Source organism: Astatotilapia calliptera, chromosome 7 (assembly GCF_964374335.1).
Source record: "Astatotilapia calliptera chromosome 7, fAstCal68.1, whole genome shotgun sequence".
Classification (NCBI taxonomy): domain Eukaryota; kingdom Metazoa; phylum Chordata; class Actinopteri; order Cichliformes; family Cichlidae; genus Astatotilapia; species Astatotilapia calliptera.
The window spans coordinates 53,180,189-53,200,879 of NC_137428.1; the positions used below are offsets into that span (position 1 = coordinate 53,180,189).

The 20,691-nt window shown below is 41.2% G+C and overlaps 2 protein-coding genes across 3 annotated transcripts in view; both read left to right on the forward strand.

The window, feature by feature from the left end:
* tasor2 (transcription activation suppressor family member 2) overlaps window positions 1-4,179 on the forward strand; it is a 38,530-nt gene extending 34,351 nt beyond the window's left edge. For both annotated transcript variants that reach the window (XM_026175456.2, XM_026175457.2), the window contains exons 21-22: window positions 3,033-3,214; window positions 3,418-4,179. In XM_026175456.2, the coding sequence (XP_026031241.2) occupies window positions 3,033-3,214; window positions 3,418-3,515 (280 nt within the window). In that variant the 3' untranslated portion in view covers window positions 3,516-4,179. The remainder of the gene's footprint in view (window positions 1-3,032; window positions 3,215-3,417) is intronic.
* Window positions 4,180-10,022: 5,843 nt separating this feature from the next.
* taf3 (TAF3 RNA polymerase II, TATA box binding protein (TBP)-associated facto) lies at window positions 10,023-19,081 on the forward strand. The gene is made up of 7 exons (XM_026175459.2): window positions 10,023-10,391; window positions 10,747-10,989; window positions 11,411-13,245; window positions 13,348-13,430; window positions 14,248-14,521; window positions 16,621-16,727; window positions 18,184-19,081. The coding sequence occupies exons 1-7, from the start codon at window positions 10,226-10,228 to the stop codon at window positions 18,296-18,298; spliced, it is 2,823 nt and encodes a 940-aa protein (XP_026031244.1). The 5' UTR covers window positions 10,023-10,225; the 3' UTR covers window positions 18,299-19,081.
* The last annotated feature ends 1,610 nt before the right edge of the window (window positions 19,082-20,691 follow it).

Sequence of the window (20,691 nt, forward strand, 5' to 3'; positions counted from 1 at the left end):
GGGACTGTGTGTTTTTATACAATTCATAAGTGGGACACTGGACTGTTCTATCTTTTATCTCTTGATATATTTTTTGTCAATAAATTATCTTTTAGAATTTTATTGACTGACATCTTTTTGCCCACGACTGAGACGGTTGGTCAGACCTAGAGTCTTTCTTTGGGTGTGTTACAGCAGCTTCTGCTCTAAAAGAAACAAATAAATAAAAAGAAAAGAAAATGTGTAACATGCTCATCAGCTTAGCAGTGTCTACATATTTAATTCAGCTTCTCAATCCTGTAGTTGTAGCTGTTGTCTACAGGGTTTTGCTTATTGGTTGTTATTATAGGTGTGCTCTATCTCAGCAATGTGTCATTCTAGGATGATAGGTTTCAAGCTGGTCAAGTGCCTCTATGCACTTCATTAGTTTAGTTATTCTCTGTATTGTCTTCATCTCACATGTCATTACACTGAGTTTCAGCAAACCTTAAGCATGATGCAGACTACTGCTTAACAATTATCCACCTCACATCATAACCGATTAAGGTGCCTCTTCATATTAATATTATGTCATTGTTAATATTATCCTCTTTGTCTTATATAACAGCAATAGCATAATATTTTATTAGTGTGTACCACTATACTACTCCTGAGCCAATTTGTTAGTTAGGATCATCTTATTCAGCAAACAGATAATTTAGAATTCATCCAATCTGCGGTCACATTTGTTCTCTCTGTTGCATGGCGGACCAGGCAGTTCTATTATAATATATTATATTTTATTTTGTATCCATCAAGGGCTTCAGATGACCTGCAGAATCATCCTTTTCCCAGGGTGGAGACAGTTACCTTTTCACACACTGTCCTTGGCTGAACAATGACACAGCCTTAATATACCTTATTTATTTTATTAAAATATTTTCGTGTGAATTATTTGCTTTATATTCATTTTATACATGCTGGGCATGGTCATCATGCCAACTGTGTTTCATTGTTAATATCACTTTACAGGTTGTTATCCTTGCTATTATTAATTTCAAATACTCTAAAGATCATTTCTACTGTAATTTTCCCTTTGTTTATCTTTATTTCGTACTTTTTATATTTATATCTACTCAGTGGGGTCTGTTTTCAACCCTTTTAAACTACTTCAAACTACTTTGATCTCTAGTTTTCACCTAATAAGGGATTATTATGTTCTTCCTGAATGGGTGATGGTTTACTAAAAGGATTGTGGGAACTGCAGTGTCTCGTCTTCTGGTTTTACTAAACTGGCAGTTGGATTCTGTTCTCCCGACTGTTTATATTTTGTTTTCTTAAATCTCTCAGTTTACAGACACTGTTTTTGTCCGGCGTCTGGACTTTTCTTTTCTCACCACTGCTCGTCAGCAGGAGTGAGTTTTAATTTCACTTGCTTGATTACCCATCTTATTTATGTATTTACTTATTTTTGTTTAAGTAATATATACACAATACAGCTGCTATCACCTTCGCTGGTATTAGAGACGAGAGTGGTTGCTCACACGCCCTTCTACTTTCGGACTATTTCCAAAAGCGGTGTGAACTTTACGAGACGGAACTCGACCGTTCTCTCAACTCACCAGCACGTCAGTGAACAGCAGTAAAAGAAAAACACAGTAGGAGCAGCTCAGTCTCTTATCGGACCGTGAAAATTCAGCTTGCTCCGTTAGTTACAACAATACACACGCATACATTCACATTCACACTTATTCGCGCGATCGGAACCCTTATCATAAGGGGAGCTGCCAGTCTTTCTGTAGACGAGCTACTTATTCCCTTGACCCAGCTGGGGGAGCTACCCAGAGCTCCAAACCTAACCCACAAGAGTGGGGAGCTTCCAGTCGACGAGCTCCAAGCTACCAGCCGACGAGCTACTTTAAACCCACAGAAGTGGGGAGCTTCCAGTCGCGACGAGCTACTTTCGCTATTTTAAATTCCCTGAATTTAAAATACGTTTTTACGCAAGATTGTGTCAGTGTGTCTGTATCTACCTGGTCAGTGTCGCCGGGTCTGGTCCACCTCGATCGGGCCCCACCACCGTGGGTCGCTTTCTAAGAACGTTGGCCAAGACTCGAATTTAACGCCCTTGGTCTTTGACCACACACCTAGTGTGTGGGCTGTCGACAGACGAGCAACGTGGACTGGTCACGGAGATGGGACACGATGGAGGCGCTCCGGCTCCGAAGGACCAAGAAATGTTGGGGGAAAACTCTGTAAAAGACCCAGGAGAAATAAAGACACAATGAGACAAAGTTACTTTCTTTATCAAACGTGTACACGGGTGAGCTGCTAAGAACAACTCACACCATGCACAGTGGCTTGGTAATTTTTATAGGAAAGACAGTGAGAACAGGATAAGAAAATACAAAACAAATAAAATAAACAACTCCATATGTGGCGCTAGTCTCGTCAGCAGAGAGCTGGGAGAAGGCTGTGAGAGATAAAACAATCTAAAACAATATGTCCCAAAACAGTATGTCTTTGCTGAGAAAGTCTAAAAGGATAATTCTAAACTAATCTAACCATAGGGAGAGGGCAGACAAAAGGCATCTTTGTACATTTAAAAGAAGGTAAAGAAACATAGAATCATTTTTCCTGTAACAGGTTTCATGCCTCATTTCTCCAGTCACCTGGTTGTGGTCGCTTCAGCAGGCGACTACCCTCCTTTTTTTGCACCCAGGCTTGGGACCGTCCTTGGTGGACTTAGATGCACTAGTTTGCCACAGCCAGTAACAGTTCAAGTTTATGAGTTACTGAGCTTACTATATTCCACAGAGCGCTACAGTCGTGAGCCATGCCAGTTGTTTTGATGGCATGCAAAGGGCCAACAACATATTTGGTTGGGATGCAGAATGAAACTGTGCTTTTCAATTTATTTATTTATTTATTTTTAAATACAAGGAAACTGAGACCATATTTCATCAGACAGAATTTGCTCATTTGTATTTTTTTTTTCCTCAGCCATTTGCAACATCTGTTTTCATTTGGAGTCTTAACTTCCTGAACATCAAATTTGTTCCTCTCAAATCCAGGTTGAGTGCAGAGTCAAAGGAAAAGAAACACTTTCTGTACTGGGGCCAGGAGGCTGGAATCCTGGAGGTTTTGCCTTACCATGACTGTGACCAGATGTCAAAAGATCAGCCTGATTATCTCACATGTTTGGTCCGCCAGCAGGTTCAGAAAATATCATCTCGCTTCCTTGTTTTTATAACTGGTGAGACATGAATATACTAATACTTATGTTCACTGTGACATTCACCGAGTGCTGTTGCATTATATGCTTGTTTTGAAGTTGTATTCCGGAGGATTTTATAAATATAGTATTCATTAAGATGCTAAAATGGCCTCAAAAAATGTCCAGGTTAAATGGACAGAAGTCCATTTGTAAAGGAATAACGTAGTGTTCTCTTTTTACAGATACAGCAACAGACGGCGCCTTTGAGAGTAATGGGATCTTGGCAATGACTACGGAGTCTTTCTTAACAAAGCCTTTAAGTGAAATGTTTACAGTGTGACCTAAAAAAAAGTTAGCTGGACGAACTGATGTTTTGCCCATTAAAGGATGTACTCATAAACTCACTCAATGTGAAGAGAACCCAGTAATACACCAGTAATTGCTATTTTACGTGTATTACATTGTTATTCTTCAGTCCCACCAGTTTTTTTCTTCTTTGTTTTTGTATGCAACAATAATTATTGATTATTTTTTTCCCACATTGTTCAAATGTAAACCTAGTTCTCATTCAGTTTATGGATAGAGGTGGCAGTAGTGCCAGTATACCAGCAGCTGTGCTGTGTGTTGATTTTGTATCATATTTTTATTGTAAAGTGTATTGTAAACCTGGTTAACAAGTGAGTTTTACATTGTGACTATTTTATCTTTTTCCTCACACTTCTGGCCTTATACATTTGCAGCACAATCAGCATAGTGTTTGTTTGTTGGGAGTATAACAGTTTGTTGATGGCTTCAGGCAAAAAAGTTGACCAGCTGTTGTTATACTCTGGGGCTTCAGATGAAGCTAAATTAGGCTGTTTTCAAGTGCTATGTTACATATTTATAGTATACACATGTACAGCAGTTTAATGTTATTAGTTAATGCTAAGTAAATTATCTTTAGTTTTGGTTGTATTCTGTACAGCAAACTGACTGAAAATAAAGAGATTTCATCCACAAATCAACTAACATAGTTGATGGTCCTGAGTACCGTATTTTCACGACCATAAGACGCACTGTGCTAAAAGGCGCAGTCTCAGTTATGTGTGCCATTACTGTATTTAACACACACATAAGGCGCACTGGATCATAGGGCGCATACAAGTACCGTATGCGTATTTAAAAATAAAGCGGGAGCAAACCTGAGTTCGGTACCTTACTCACATTTTTATTACCAGTAATCGTCATCATCAACAACACACAAGCATACAAGTGTGCGTATTTAAAAATAAAGCAGGAGCAAAACAAAGTTTGGTACTCACATTTTTATCATCAATCAAACCCATCGAAGTCCTCATCCTCTGTGTCTGAATTGAACAGCTGCGCTAAATCTTCATCAAACATGCCAGGTTCACTTTCTTCACTGTCAGAGTCACTTTCCGTGCCGTGCGGCTCCTCGGAAATGATGCCGGCTTTTGCGAAAGCTCGAACAACAGTGCCAGCAGACATGTTAGCCCAAGCATCTACAATCCATTGGCAAATTGTGGCGTAACTCGCCCGGCGCTGGTTTCCACTCTTGGTTAAACTGTGGTCTCCATCGGTCATCCATCGCTGGATGTGTTTGTCGCCGATGTGTTTGCTGCAGTAGGAGCGGAAGATGGCCAGCTTTTCCTTATAATCCGCTGGAAGTTGCTGCGCTACCGTAGTCCTGGTCCGGATGGAAAAATGGCACAGTTTCATAAAAAGTGAAAGTGAAACTGCTTTTAGCCGAATGGTGACCGTCGAAACGCTTCTCCCGCTCGTTCTTTGCTCGATGATCGCCTTATGTCCGCGGAAACTCAGCTGCGTCTTCTTGACCTGCCGGAGCTTGTTTTCCAGCTTCCTCCACTTGCGAACCATCGATTCATTAATCTTAAATTCTCTCGCCGCTGCTCGATTTCCATGTTCCTCCGCGTAGCTGATGGCCTTCAGTTTAAACTGTGCTTCGTAAGCGTGTCTCTTTGCCATTTTCAGGGTTGTTAAAACAACGATGTCCTGCATAACGCACATACCTGTTCTTTTATACAGGTATGTGCAATAAAGTCAACGCACACACTTCACCCTTTAGCGTTCTCATGGTGTTCTCTACTACGTCCTCCTTACAACACACAGGGCGCACTGCGCTATAGGGCGCGCCGCACTTTTTGAAGAAAATCTAAGACTTTTAAGTGCGCCTTATGGTCGTGAAAATACGGTACCTACGCTACATTGTGTTTCCCACAGCAATAAGACCCTCGGCACTGTGCTCATGTTGAGGAAGAGTTTGGCCTCTATTTTCCTGTAAACAGAGTCATCTCAAATGAGCAAATGCACTGTCTGTACTAAACATGAATAAAAAATATTTAGTTTTCTAATGAAAATCAACCATTGAACGAATTGCTTTAAAATGTTGGTTTCCCATCTCCACCTTATCATTTCAAACTGTTCCATACATAGTGCAATTTCTTCTATTGTGGATTTTCTACTGCCTTGTTTTCTGTTCAGCCTTGTTCCCAAAAATTAAAACTGACATGAGAGAAAACTGGAAGGTTTGGGTTTATTAATATGTTCTTGATTTGGAAATGTAAGAGTACATGGATGGAGGTATGACTGTTAAACTGAGAGAGGGCCAAACCTAAGGGAAGGGTCTTAAAACAGACAGTAGTGACGGTTGAGGTTGAGTGGTTTCAACAATTTGAAACCTGAGGTTTCAAATTGTTGAATTAAGCGGATGTTGAACAGATCAATCAAAGACTGCACATTTGGTGAAGCAACAACATCAAATTTGTTGAAATATGATTAATTTGCTTGGCTGCTTATCCAGGTGGAGTTCCACAGGCACTGGAGCCTGTTCCAGCCTGAAATACATCAAAACAATCCACCCATTTTCTCTGTTCTCTCCAGCCTTTCCCAGCTGTTAAAAGGCAAATGGTGCTTTGTCCTATGATGAAACCAGGTGCATGGTATTGGCATGGCAGACCCTCCCCAATTCACTACTATTCAACAGGTCTCCCAGCAGGGTGGAAACTGGGAAGCCTGACCTGTCTGGATCACCTTTTTGTAGGAAAACACAATGCGCAAGAGTAAATATAATTATATAATGATAACAGCATGATCATATGCAGTGAAAGGACTCACAATTATAGATGCGAAACAGAATGTATTAAAGTTCTGGAAAGTTGGTCTCCCTTCATATCCCTCATAGTGTCTTAGACCAAAAACTTTTCAAAAGATAACTTTACACAGTGTGTAAGAGGTTATTTTTTTACTGCTGCTACTCAATGAGAGAATATTATTTTTCAAAGTTATGTTGTAACCAGATGATTGCATGCTCTTAGGTCAGTTATTGAGCAGTTGAATTTTGTGCTTTAATGTTGTTATGAGAAGCCAAGCTCCCTAAAGCATAATTAAGGAGAACAGTGGCCTGTCAACAATTAACATTATTCAGTCTTGCAGAACTTATAGCCAGTTTTCAAATGATTTCTATTGGTACAGAACATTTGGGATTGACAAGCGATTAACCAGGCCATAAACACAACAGGAAGGTGTTCACAGTAACAAGTCCCAGAGCTGGTTTCCTGTAGCCTTCTTTATCCCCAGAAGTATTCTTCCCCTTATTTTTTCTTTTGCAAACAGAGAAGGCCCTCTGCTGGCTATTTAAAAAAATGAGCTGGGTTTAAGGGACTACTGCATTTGCTTCACTTTTCAGAACCAGAAGTTACATAAATGTAGTCTTGGGAGGTTGAAAAGGGGAGCTTTTTGAAGACATTTCACCTCTCATACAAGAGGTTATTCAGTTCTATAAACAAAAGTAGAGAGTCTTAGGGTTTTAACCTCTACTCTGTCTGGAAATACTGTCCTGGTAATACACTGCTTTTTTGATGCAATACAGTGTGCAACAGTTTTATCTAATCTGTCACTGGTACTGCTCCAGTGGTGTCCAGTTCACCTATGCATAAACTACAAGATCCTCTTTCACACTTTCAGTCTTTTATAACCTTGACCTTCCATATTTGTCTGATGTTCTCCATAATTGCTCTCCCCCCAATACACTCAGCTCATCTTCAGCTTCTCTTTTGTCTGTTCCATCTACTTGCCTGACTACCATGGGACTTAAAGCCTTTAGTTACTGCCCCAAAACTCTGCATTTCCACCAGACCTCTAGACCATAGTGTATAGCTGGGCATACACTGTGCGATTTTTTGGCCCATTTTGAGATGATTTTTCAGTCGTGCAACCGTTTTGGGGATCGGCCTGAGTTTTACCTTAATCGTGCATTGTGCATCGTATGGTATATATGGGGTAACGAGAAGCGATTAACACCTCACGACCAACTCCCGATCAGCAGTCGTATGGTCGCAAGAAAATCAAACCTGTTTTAAATCCTGATCACCCCTCGTGAGGGTATCAACGCAACCTCTCACACTGAGCATGCGCAAACACAGAAATGGAAGTGAAAAAGACGGAGTAGCATGGCAGTGCAGTGTATGATCTGGACACAAGCGATGGAGGCCAAACTTGTAGAACTTTGGCAAGCTCATCCAAGCCTTTTCGATGTGGCTTCACAAAATTAAAACAATCACAACAACTGTGAAAACACTTGGATGGACATTGCTGCTCAATTGCAGCTGCCTGGTCAATGTTTTTCATTAGTTATTTAGCAAAGTTGATGGTGGTGTGTGTGTGTGTCTGTGTGAGTGAAAGACAGAGAGGGAGAGAGAGGGAGATCAAAAGACAGATTTTGTGTTATAAGCTTAATGTTATCACTTCACTTAATGGACGCACAGTGTGAGCACTCAGGTCACATCAGAGCATTGGGCCGTATAGTGTGAGACCATGCATCGTGACCTACAAACTTCTAACCCCTGCAATTCAATCATACAGTCTGAGCAGGAGCTGAATAATGCGACTGAAAAAAATTGCACAGTGTATGCCCAGCTTAAGCTATCCAATGAAATGAAGCAAACAATGTCTAGATGCATGCTCAACTATCTAGGTAAGAAAATCCCAAGTAAGGAAGTCGTTTGCTCCAGGCAATCCAGGAGTAAAGGACAACTGCTGCTTAAATGAAAACCTTTAGTGATCCCCAATGTCAGGAGCATCCGAACAGATGAGAAACATTTTCTTTAAACACAATGTCTCTGTGCCATTCAAACCCCAAAAAGTACTACGGCAAAAAAGTTGCTTCACGTCAAGGATTGGATCCCCCAGAACAGACAAAGTAATATAGTGTACATAGTGAAGAGCCACAGTGAAGTGAACCAAACAACCAGATGGCACAACACAAACCAGCTACCTGAACAGGCCAGGACTTTTTACACCTATAGATCAGTGGCAACTCTTTCTAGGCTGAGATGTACACTGGCAACACTGGTCTTGAGTGGGGAGACAAGCAGGCCATTCATGTAAAAAGGGAGTGACTACAGGAACAGATCAGAGGTACAATTTTTCACGATCTTACACCCTTTCTCCGACTCTCTGTGAATGGTACTCAAGGCCATTGATCAGTGGTGATAACCATTTGCATATGAATGATCATCAAACTGACCTCACAACCATCATTAATCACTGGGGCTAGCTTCAGTCATTATGCAAATGTAATGTTAAAAGGTTTGGGAAATCTGCAGTCAGCTGAGACTTAAGACATTCCTTGGAGGAGTGACAAAGCGTTTCTCCCTCTGAAAACACAAAGTCGAGGTGAAGAGAATCAACTTTCTGGAATCCAATCAAATAACCATTCACAAAGGTAGGTAAGTGACTCTCAGGACAGGACAGTCGAGGGCTAAATACCGAAGACTCTCCAACGGTTAAGAAGAAGCTTCTTGAATAAAATGGCGAAACGTCTTTGAGAAGCTAGAGAAGTCCAGTTGACTTATTTCCAGCATTCAAGACTTCTGGATTGACTGAGAACCTCCACAGACACATTTGACATTTCCAGCATTCGCCACAACTAATAAGCTTCACCATCACCAAATCTACAACCAGTTTTGAGACCCATGATAGAATTTGGGACTTTGGATTAAACAGCCAACTACAGCACCATTTTCACAGAACCAAGAAAGATTTTTTTTCAAGAATGATCCTTAAGGGATCCAGTAACTTAGGAGAATCATTGTAGAGGTGCACTGAAGCTTTTCTGGTGGGCACATGGTGACCAGACACATTGACACTGGCTTTCCTTTGATGTGACTGTCAGTTTGTTACACGAGTCTGGAAATATATGGACATGAAGTGAAATTCGACTGGTTAATAAAGGTCTACAGCTGCAAGGCGGTGATCATTTTTAATAATCCAGCACCACCCAGTGTGGGGAATTAAACCTGCAGGCAAACCACGCTCTATTTCTCACACAAACTCATATGGTAAAGTTTACGGTAGCTTTCCAAATTTAAGAGTCATCTAGAATTAGCTTTAGTCTGATAAAACGAATTTTAAAAAGCCACCCTGCCAATTTGGATTTTTTTCTCAGACACTGGGTATATTTTTCTTGAAATATTCTACTTTTTACTTGGGCCGGGAGTGAGAAACAGTTACTTCGGCGTCACTCGGCGGTGAGAAGCTAAAAGCGAAACTGACTGCTGGCGTGCCCTCAAAGTTGTGAATGTTCCTGCAGCGTCAAAAAACGCGCATAGCTCAGTTTAGTTGAGTCATGGCTCTAATTTAAAGCCACGTTTCATCTACGGTATCCAGTTTACATTCACTAGCCAAACTAGTAACCAGCCCCAGCCTGAGTAAAATGTAGCTTCCTGTAAAACCCACAGAGCTCCTGCGCCTGTGCAGACAGTCGACGATCCGCTCGAACTCCGCAGAGCCGTGTAGGCGGAGGCTCACTGGCGCGCATGCGCGGACTAGATTCCGGGGATGGGTCTATCGATGGAAACAAGATGGCGACTCTGGCAAAAGCGCCAATATATTTACTGAAGTAGATGTCCATATTTAACCGTGGTAGTGGGTTTTCCCAAGCCCTTCGGGGCATTCCGCGAAACATGACGAGCGGGAGCATGTTTTCCAAGAGGAATTGACCGGGATTAATATCGTAACAAAGTCAGCGAGATGTGCGAGAGCTATGCCCGCTCGCTGCTGCGTGTCTCGGTGGCGCAGATCTGCCAGGCTCTGGGCTGGGATGCGGTTCAGCTCACTGCGTGTGATCTGCTGTCCGATGTGCTGCATCGGTACATCCAGCAGTTGGCTCGGGTCTGTCATCGATACTCTGAGTTGTGTAAGTGCTTTGTTTGGTTCTCTTATTACTTTTTTAGCCTGTAAACTCAAAGTAGTCGATCACGTTGTTGTTAACTGACTCTGCAGCTGGCGCCCCCTAGCAAGCAGTTAATATGTCAGAAAGTACAGTAGGAACACAGCAAAGCGACTTCCCCTGTATTGTTATTATTGGGGCTATGCTGCTTTGCATCTGTTTTCAGTGTTAAAAGTAGCCGATCTCACGAGTATTGGTTACTTAACTGCTGTATAATCTATAAAATAACGTCGCGTGCCGACTGTAAACCTGTTGAGCATCACTTCTTGTGTGTGCAGAGTGAGTGCTGTGGTTTAATGACAACATTTTTGATCCATTTCAGATGGAAGAACAGATCCAGTCCTGGACGATGTCAGCCAGGCTTTCAGACTGCTAGGAGTGAGTCTGAGTGAACTGGAGGACTATGTCAACAACCTAGAGCCTGTGCCCTTCAGCCACCAAACACCGCTCTACCCTGTTAGCAAAAACAATGTCCTGCAGTTTCCCCAACCTGGAGTTCGAGATGCAGAGGAAAGGAAAGATTACATTCCAGAGTATATGCCACCTCTGGTCTCCTTACAAGAAGGTCAGTATAATAACTTGTATAGTATTAGCTATATGACCATTACTTTTTAGTGTGCACAGGCTGAAAGTTGATAGCAAAGTGGAATCAAGTCCTCTCTAAATCCTATGCAAATAATATAGCATTATAATTAAGTTTATTGCAGGGTTGTTACATTAGACTGTGATGTAACACAGCAGATTCGTAAAATAATCTTTTACGAATCATCTTTTTACTTTGTAGACATTTTATTGTGTTGTAAATTTTATTTTAAGTTGCTAAAAATAAGTGTAAATGCATCAATTCACACAAAGTGAAATACTTTTTTAAATACCCAAATATATTTAAAGTCAAAAGTTCAAACTAAAATCACACGTTTATGTTGTAAATGTCATGTTGTGATTGTCAAAGTTCTTAGTTCTGTTTTTTATCTCCTTTACTCTAGAAGAAGAGGAGGAAGAGGTCCCCCCTGATATGGGTACTTCAGCTGAAGCTATGCAGGTGGCACTGGAAGAGGATGAGGAGGAAATAGATGAAGATGAAACAGTCAACGATGAAAATCATCCACTAAAGAGGCACCTGGATAGTCCTGATGCAGCTATGGGCATGATGCCTACCTCCAAGAGGCCTCGGATGTACCCTGGCCTCAGCCCAGAGTGGGGTCTTGAGCCCAGGGAGCCTCTTACGTCTCTCAACCCTCAACGTGTTAGTCCAGGCATTCTACCTTCTCATGACAGCCTGGACCCCCTGTCACCTGAAATGCCATCTGGTACCCTGCCTTCTTTTAGACCTCAGCCCGTAATACCAAAACACTCTGATCAGAAGGCCCTCACTGCTCCAGCAAGAAAGCCTAAGGTGTCTTCCCCTGGCAGACAAAGGACTAAGTCTCCTAAAGGGGTTATTCCTGTTCCGGTGGTTGGCAGTCCCATAAATTCACCAAAACCATCTAAGGAAAAGAAAAAGTCTCCAGGCAAGACAAAGAGTCCTAAAAGTCCCAAGAGCCCTAAAATGGCCTCAGCTAAAGCCCCCCAACCTCAGAGCAAACCAGATGTCATGCAAAAGTTACCGTTGTCCACACCGAGTGAGAGCATGGGCAAAGACAATATTCATTTGCGTCAGAACATAGAAGAAAGGGAGCTAACTGCAGGCCCTTTCAAGAAATTAGAGCCAGATAATAGAGCAATTGAGGATTCGATTGACGCTGTGATAGCTAGAGCATGTGCTGAACGGAAACCCGATCCATTCGCGTTCTCCTCGGGCTCTGATTCGGATAGCAATGGATTCTCCAGTCCCAGGAGACTGACTATTATGGAGCCGTCTACACCTAAAGGCCCAATTGGTGCCGGCATCTTGTTAAAAGACACGTCAACACCACTTCACCCTCTGCCACACATAGGCCTGGGGAATTGGACGATGGATGATTCAATCAACGAGGTGATTCGAAAGGCCAACCAGGGGGGGCCATCTGCCCCCGCTGTACCCCAACCGGCAGCAGATTACGTGTCATCCGGATCGGCTTCACCACCTACCCCTGAACCACTCCTCAAGGTGTTTGAGGAGAAAAATAAGATTGTGTCATCAGTAGATGTCAAGAAGAAGCTAAAGAAGGAGCTTAAAACTAAGATGAAGAAGAAGGAGAAAGACAAGCCGAAAGATAAAGACAGGGAAAAAGATAAGAGTAAGCTAAAAGAGAAGAATAAGGACAAGAACAGGGATAAAAACAAGGAGTTTTCTAAAGATGGGAAGATGCCCTGGAAGGAGTTTGGGGTAAAGGACGAGGAACTTTTTGTTCCACGAGACTTCCCCCTGGCTGAGGGCTCAATCAAGATGAAGTCAAGAGATGGGGACAGCTCTAAAAAGGAGAAGGAGAAACATAAAGACAAAAAGAAGGATAAAGAAAAAAGTAAAAAGGACAAGGATAAGAAGGACAAGGGGAAAGATAAGAGCAAGGACGACAAGCAGAAACAATCTACATTATCCCCCTTTGGTCTGGGTGATGTCCCGCCACTGTTTAGCCCGCATACCTGTCTGCGCGTGCCCTCAATGCTGCCTCCTTTGGCCCCAATCCTCCAGGAGAAGGAAATAAAAACCAAGGAGAAGGACAAAAAGAAAGACAAGAAAGAGAAGAAGAAAAAGAAGGACAAGGAGAAAGACAAGGAGCGGGAAAAGGCCAAAGAAAAAGAAAGGGAAAAAGAGGATAAGAGGAAGGAAAAGGAGAGGGAAAAGGAGAAACGAGAAAAGGAAAAAGAGAAAGAGAAGGAGAGAATTCGACTGGAAAAGGTCAGTTTGTATTTACGTCTAGCATACCTTTTGTTTATTGTTTTTTGATTTTTCTGTATGTTGGCGCCACAAATATTTCTATTATCCTTTGTGTCTCTTTAGGTCAAAATAGACACTCCAGCACCTTTACCGTCTCCGGTCATTCCCAGACTGACGCTCAGGGTGGGAGCAGGTCAAGACAAAATGTAAGTACTGATTAAAGCTTTCTAGTGCTACCTCTGATAATGTGTTTTTATGTCACACAAAGAGTCTTTACAGTTGACGGCCGGTATTCATGGGGGTTAGGGTCCACAACTGCCCGTGAATAGCTGAAATCCATGAATACTTCAAATCCTTTCTAAAAACGTTTATAACTGCCAATTTTATTAGTTAAAACACCAAGTATACCTTAAACTATCATCCTAAAACACTTCATTTCAAAGTCATCTTACAACGAGTCTTTTATGAAGGTCTCAGGCATTTCGCAGCCGCGATGCAGATTTCCCCATGCAGAGAAATATACTCTTTTTTTTTTTTTTTCATTCATAAAAAATGTATTTAGTCACGAAAATAATTGAATAATAATAATAATAAATGAGAAATATTTTAAATACGCTCTACAGAAAAAAATCCATGAATAGGTAAATTCTCTGGGAATATTTGGGAGTTACTTTCCGCAAAACAATCTGTGCAAACTGAACCGCGGATAGGCCTGTGTTGACTGTACTTCTTGACCTATGAAATCTTACTTTTTCTGGCCTCAGTGCTTTTTGGTACTGCCTGAAAGGTATCTGTTAAAGATCTATTCATGTTTTTTGTCCATTGTCTCATTTTTGATTATATAAATTCTGTTTGATGAAGTTTTATCAGCTGGGTGGGTGGGCCGCTGTGCTCACAGCTGCAGCTGTTTACCTTTGATGATCACATTGAGTTAATTAATTTAGTTCTACCTTAAAGAAGACTCTTATAAAAAGAGACAGTATGAACAGAAGACATCTCTAACTTGTAACTCTCTATCAACAGTGTCATCAGCAAAGTGGTTCCAAATTCAGAGCCCAGCACGCCAGCACCCAAGACCCCTGCTACCAAGTCAGGACCTGGCAATCGCCCTCGGACACCGCCGCCACCACCAATGCTGCCGCCAGTCATACCCACGCTTCCGCCAGCTCCCTCGCCCCTTCCACCTGCTCCACCCCCATCATCGTCTTTAATTTCCCCGCCCCCTATACTCCCTCCTGCCGCCTCCGTCAAAACACCGGTCCGCAGCGTGGTAACTGAGACCGTCAGTACTTACGTGGTAAGTGCCCAGGATAAAAATATTTGTGCATTTAAGAGCTTTAGCTTCACCAGTCTTTGTTTAGTGTCCATGACATGCACATTAACAAGAACAGTCTGAAATTACATACCTGAATATCAGGCTGCAAAATCTATATATGAATTGAATCCCTGGATCCAGCTCATGAAAGTTTCTTAACCCTTGTGTGGTGTTCATATTTTTGTTACTCAGCCAGTGTTCATGGGTCTGGTGGACCCGCTAGAGTTTTGGCTTTTGAAATTAACACTATCAAACAATTTTATGTTAAATTACTCAACAGATGTTCACTTCATCCCAATTACAAACCATATGAACAGCAAACATGGTTAATTTTTTCCCTTTACCTTTGTTAGAGCATATTTATGAATTAATGTGCTTCTCGTTTTTTGTTTTTCTATAAAATGTTATAAAAAAATCAGTTATAATCAAGTGGAGTGAGTGGAAAGACACAACACATTTACACGTGAAGCAATATGTTTCACAACTAAATGGGATCAGCTGCTCATCAATGGTGACATTAGGCCCAGGGGAGGTGGTGCACACACTTATCCCACACTGTCCTGATGGCAGCTAGCTTGTCTCTCTGCCGTCGAGCTGGTCTGTCATCTCGGTTATCAAAACGGATAATCCTGGAAATTTTGTGGAAGTTTTCCAGAGACACTGATGCACGGAAAGGTTCGTGCCGGTTTCTGCATCCCACAGGGATTCTGTCGATTCCCCTTTGGACCTGAAAACTCCTGCAAGGATAAGAACCCCAAAGTAGGCCTTTGGGGTTCTTAGATGAATTTGGTCCATCTCCTTCCACCTCTCTCCAAAAACACACCTTCCTTCTAGATTACTGCAATCCAGAATAATTTTCTGGATGGAATCTGGGATGAAAAGCTCAAATGAAGACTTGATGTCCTGCACATGAGTAACTGTCAGCCGTGTTGGCCCTGGCTTATCACAGTAACAGCTCTGCATTTCTTGGGCAAGAAGACCATCTAATTTCACCAGTTATTGACATCCATATTTCTTCACTTGCTGACTGGTGGGCTTGTTCTGGTCCTGGAGCTGGCTGCAGATGGGGTACTCGTCTTCGTTTTGTTACTAAATGGTGCTCAACCTCATCCTCTTCTTCAAAGTCACTGTCAGACTCTGAATTTTCAGAAATGTGAAATATTCTGAAACCTCTTTGTCAACATCATCATCCGAAGCCCCTCTTCCAAAATCAATTGGATGGCCCTCGCAGCAGATAATCTTTTGCCATCTTGATCAGTTGTGATAAAGAACCACACTGGCAAAGTCTTATTTATAGTATTATGCCCCTAATTAGCAGGAGGGACAGGGAATGAGAAAATAAAATTTGGATCCCTCAAGAAAGAGGGTAAAATGTGTGGGAATGTAAGAGCAGACAACAATGTTGCAACTTTGTGCGGGAGCAGGAGGGGAAGAAAACACTATCAGCAGCACCAGAAAGGAGCAAGACAGAGTGTGGGAACACAGGACCTTCACTTTCAACACTTTTATTAGACTTGGGTCCAGTGGACCCGAACACCTTGTATGTAATGTAAATGTGTGGGGGGAGGTACAGTATGAGGTCATTGAAAATTAGTTCGGATTTATGTTCTTCACAGAAAATAAGCCAAAGCCAATGAATTTCAGGTTGAAAAAATAATTAATTGTTTCATTTTTCTTTTGAAAAAAAGTGAAAACGGGTCTCACAGACCCGAACACCATACAAGGGTTAAGAGTATAAAGATGTTGCTCCTGTTTTGGTTTTTGTTTTTTCAGTTTGATCTTGAAATATTAAAGAGGGCTTTAAAAATATTTTATGGACTCCACAAGCTCTAAAAGCTCTTCTAATGTTACCTAAGCACCGTCTGTTGTTTTCATGAATCTGTCTTTTTGATGAACCCCACTAACCAGACACACATCCTCCTTGGCAAAGGTAGTTACACTCAAGATAAAACAGACTGTTGGGTTATTCAGCGTTTTGGGGGGATTTTTTTCATTATCTGTTTGTGTCATAACTATATTTTTTTTTCATTTGATTGCCTTTGACATGTCACTAAAGTTTTCTCCTGTGTGTAACAATCAAGATTCGAGATGAGTGGGGAAACCAGATCTGGATTTGCCCTGGATGTAACAAACCTGATGATGGCAGTCCCATGATAGGATGTGATGGCTGTGACGACTGGTATCACTGGTAAGAGCTTTACAACCCTGTATTTTCATGACAAGGATGGGTGCTTGTACTAATTCTTAATCTGCTCTTCCACTTCTGGGTTCTTATTTGCATTTTTAATGCATTTATATGTAATTCACTCTTGTCACTTTGGTTAATCTGGGGAAATGTGGTTTCTGGGCGTCTGTAATGGGACCTTTTGATAAAAAAATATCAGCACAGCCCCATTAAAAATCTGTCAAATACTGTGTATGATTTACAGCAGCTGATTAAAGGTATTTGTATGACTGAGACATAGTGTGTTTGGGATCGTAAAAAACAGAAAAAGTTGTTGCTGCTGTTGAATCATTCGTCCTGCTGCTAACATTCCTCAGAGGTTATGATCCATGTTGACACGATAGCATAACACAGTTGCCTCAGATTTGTCTCCCAACAGATTTATCTCCCCACCACATCCCAATGGTGCTCTATTAGATTTAGATCTGGTGTCTGTGGAGGTCATTTGAGTACAGTGAACTCACTGTCATATTCAAGAAACCAGTTTGAGATGATTTGAGCTTTGTGACATGACACGTTATCCTGCTGGAAGCTAAAAGCCGTCTGGCCATTCTCCTCAGATCTCGAGCACCAGAGAACTCCCACTCATATTTTCTTCTTTTTTTTTGGACCACTCTCTGTAAACCCTAGAGATGCTTGTGTAGGAAAATCCCAGTAGATCTACATTTTCTGAAATACTCAGACCAGCTCATCAGTCACCAAAAAACACGCCACATTCAAAGCCACTAAAATCAGCATTCGGGTGCTCCATTTGAACTTCAGCAGGTCATCTTAACAATGTCTACATGCCTTAATGCAATGAGTCGCAGCTACCTGATTGGCCGATTAGAAATTTGTGCTAATGAGTAGTTGAATAGGTAGTTGAATGCGTATGTAATTAATGGGCCTGGGTCCACATTACAGTAGGGGGAAAGTTGTTTCTGTGTTTGTATCATCTGTTTTTGATTTGTGAAAATCCAGGAAATTGTGCTAAATGCTAACGGTACATTTATAATCATACAAAATAACAGAAGCACTGTATCTTTCATGTCAACTGATAATTCGAGATCAATTTTTTTCAGACATATGAAACACATAATCAGTCTGAATATGTTTGTCAGTGAGCTGCTGATTTTTTTTTGTAATTTAAATGCATCTTTTATTATCAAAAAGTACAACAATGACTGAATGACCTGATTTCCAGTAATGAATGGCATCCCCTCACATCTCCTTGGGAAGTCTGTAGGTGGTTGAATTTATTAAATGCCAGAAACCTGACAGGATGAGGCCTAAATAAACAATATGTGTGTTCCTTTTAATTTGACATCAGTGTCAAACATAATGTCTTCTAACCAAATGGGGCTAAAGCCTCATAGGAATATGACTGCATTCTCACCATTTCCTCACTAACCTCAACTCTCTTCTTCTGTAATGTCCTTAGGCTTTGTGTTGGGGTCGTCACAGCGCCCCCTGAGGACCAGCAGTGGTTCTGCGTTAAATGTTCCAGCAAGAAGAAAGATAAAAAACACAAGAAAAGGAAACACAAACCGCATTGAGACTATGCAAAAGCACATTTTGGACTGTTTTGGACTAAAGCCATCAATGAACACTCATGGCACTGCTGTAAAATTTAAAAAAAAAGCTAAAGAAAGCTAAAATTATGGCTGATGCAAACTTCTGAGGATTTTTTTAAAGATGTCAGCCACGATTCATTGTGAGTTGGTAAGAGGATAAAAAAAAAAGGATTCAACCAGCACATAATCAGCCTTAGTTCTCATGTGGTCCCCCCCCTTTTTTTTGCCTATAAATTGTTTATTTGTTGCTTTTGGTTGTCCAATCTTGGAGATCTTGTCTGTGTAAGGAGACCATGGCAGTTTCTGTCAAATCAGAGTTAAAATTTCTCAACAAAGTGGAAGAAAGAAGAACAGCTGTTGTCTTTTTTTCTGTTTTCCCTCATGTTGCCAAGAAATGGCATGACCTTTGTGTCAAGCCTTTCTTCCAATTTTCTGCAGTATCACTGAAATGTCATGTATATAAATGATTGCATCAGGCATGTATAAATGTGTAAATACCAACTTCCAAGCCAAGTGCATTTTGTTCTTAGGATTATTGACTCAAAAATCCATTTTCAGATATTGCTTTTTAAATCTACTGATTTTTCTGTAATTTCTGTACATTTTTTTTAAATTTAAAGTTTGTATTTTTATTTCCCCCCCCCCCCCTTTCCCTTCATATGGAGTAGTCCTGGAGTTATACTGTAGCTGTGCTTGTAATGTAATTAATTTCACTGAGATTTGAATATTAAAGATGAATGGTCTGTGTACTCACAGACTTTAACATGTCAATCTCATTACCATCAAAACTTTACCCAACTCACCTGTCCAACCCATCCATGCATCCTTGATTTTTTTTTTTTTTTTGTTCGACGAGTGCACGCTTTCAATTGTTTTGGGGTTGTTTTTTTTGCATTGGCTTTATAAGAAATAGATTGGAAATATTTTATCAAACCCAGTTTCGTATGTTGAATTTTGTCCGTGTTAATTCACTAATCCAGGATCCTCCCTTGCAGCTGTGTTACTGTTACCGTTACACTGAACACTGAAGGTCACCTGAGCGATTTTGTGTGGATCAGTTTGTCTGCTACAAATGGGGATATTTGTAGACTTGCTGCCTTTCCTCGAATGACCACACGGTGTCAATCTTCGTGCACAGAAACCGGCGCCCTGCTCATAAGGCGTGGACGACGAGACAGCCTCGTGCAAACCGTGTTCCACCACATCATAAATGTAAAAAAGCTATAACTGCTCTCTTAGGTAATGCATTTGGGATCTTCTCAAACATGCCTTGAAAGGAAATCATCTCTAAAAGCACTGTCCCTTGTAAGACACCCTATAAATGACAGTAACATTTACAGCCATTCAGAAGCTATTAAGGTGGGTTTCTGTAGGGGGGGGGGGGGGGGGGGGCAGGTAGTAAAACATCCTTTGCAGAATTATCATTGGATGGTAATTTTAGAACGTGGGCTCTGCTTGTCTTGTGTCACTTTTTCCATTCTTTGAAATTAAACGGTGCAATGAAGCCTCTGAAGGAGGAGGAAACATATGTAGCAGAAGCGGATTACCAGTCATCAATGACTTTATATACTGAGATGTGAAACATCTTCATACGTATCTGCTGTAATGTGCTTCTGCATCATATATTTCTGGGAACAAGCAATACCAGTGCTGTCCTTGGCATTTTGGTGCACAGGTCATATTTTACAGAAAAGTAATAGTATATGAAAACCTTTGAAAGGGCGTAGAGAAATTCTGAGGTCTGAGTTCAGTGAGTTTTAAAAAAAATTTATTCAGCATTGTGCTGGCAGTTGGCTAATGAAGGCTGTGTTTTTGAGGTGGATACCCCAGCATTTCTGTTTAGCATCTGCGATTTATTCATAGACTGAATATTTCAGTTCAGTCCTAATTTAAGTGAAGAAGAAAGTGCTACACACATTAGAAGAGCATCTCTGAACACACAACAAGTAAAAACTTGAAGCACGTGATCTACAGCAGCACAAGACCACATTGGGTCCCACTCCTGTCAGCTAAAAACAGGAAACTGAGGCTACAATTCACACAGACCATGAGCATTGGTCATCTAGTCTGATGACTCTCAACTTCTGCTGCAAACATGAAACTATGGATCCATCCCACCTTGTATCAATGGTTGAGGCTGATGGTGGTGTAATAGAGAGGGGGATGTTTTTTTAGTACACCCATCACTCCTTAGTTCCCACTGAACATTGTTTAAATGCTTACCTGACAACTGTTGCTGACCATATCCATCCCTTTATGACCAAAATGTACCCATCTGCAGATTGCTCATTCCTGCAAATTATTCCTGCAAATGAAGCTTTGTACACTGTACTCAAACAGCGTATAAATCTTTAAATCCTTGATGTTTTGTCCTC